General features: G+C 29.7%; 1 protein-coding gene across 1 annotated transcript in view; it reads right to left on the bottom strand.

Moving 5' to 3' along the window:
- LOC106465703 (cubilin-like) overlaps positions 1-798 on the bottom strand; it is a 130,003-nt gene that overhangs the window by 65,267 nt on the left and 63,938 nt on the right. Inside the window, exon 34 of the mRNA XM_022393625.1 lies at positions 520-633. Within this exon, the coding sequence (XP_022249333.1) occupies positions 520-633 (114 nt within the window). The remainder of the gene's footprint in view (positions 1-519; positions 634-798) is intronic.

Below are 798 nucleotides of genomic sequence, written 5' to 3' on the forward strand. Positions count from 1 at the left end.
GATCCAGTGGTGGAATAAAACAATCAAACTGTTCATCCTCAAGATCCAGTGGTAGAATAAAACAATCAAACAGCTTATCATCAAGATCCAGTGGTGGAATAAAACAATCAAACTGTTTATCATCAAGATCAAGTAGTAGAATAAAACAATCAAACTGTTTATCCTCAAGATCCAGTGGTAGAATAAAACAATGAAACTGTTTATCATCAAGATCCAGTGGTGGAATAAAACAATCAAACTGTTTATCATCAAGATAATATTTCATTTCAAATTAAATACAATTTCAGTAATAATACTTTTCAATATAGAAATCTGCTAACACAACAGTTCAAAAGTCTGTAAAAGACATCAAAACGTTTAACAACTTGAAAACTTGTTACATTTTAATTTTGTGATCAAATTAAGCACTTATAAAACATTACACTTTATAAGAAACTTTCTCAAGTTGTTTACCGAGACAAATATGCAGGATTTAATTTCAAAGTTGTATTTTACAATCTTTCTAAATATCAAACCTACCAGGATCAGATGTAGTCAAAATCCAGTTACAATTGGCAAAACTGGTTGTAAAATGTGGATACTTTGGTGACATTATTTCTCCATGTCTGTCAGCAATAATTCGAGCTCCACAAGCTAGGAATTCAGTTTTTGTTATTATTTGTTAAATACTTACATACATCTTTCAAAGAACATGATGTTTGAACTGACAACTTTCAAACATAAAACAAAATACGTAGTTCTATTGTAACTGTGCTCAAAAGTTCACACAATGAAATACAAAATACGTAGTTCTATTGT

Source organism: Limulus polyphemus, unplaced genomic scaffold (assembly GCF_000517525.1).
Source record: "Limulus polyphemus unplaced genomic scaffold, Limulus_polyphemus-2.1.2 Scaffold2025, whole genome shotgun sequence".
Taxonomy (NCBI): Eukaryota; Metazoa; Arthropoda; class Merostomata; order Xiphosura; family Limulidae; genus Limulus; species Limulus polyphemus.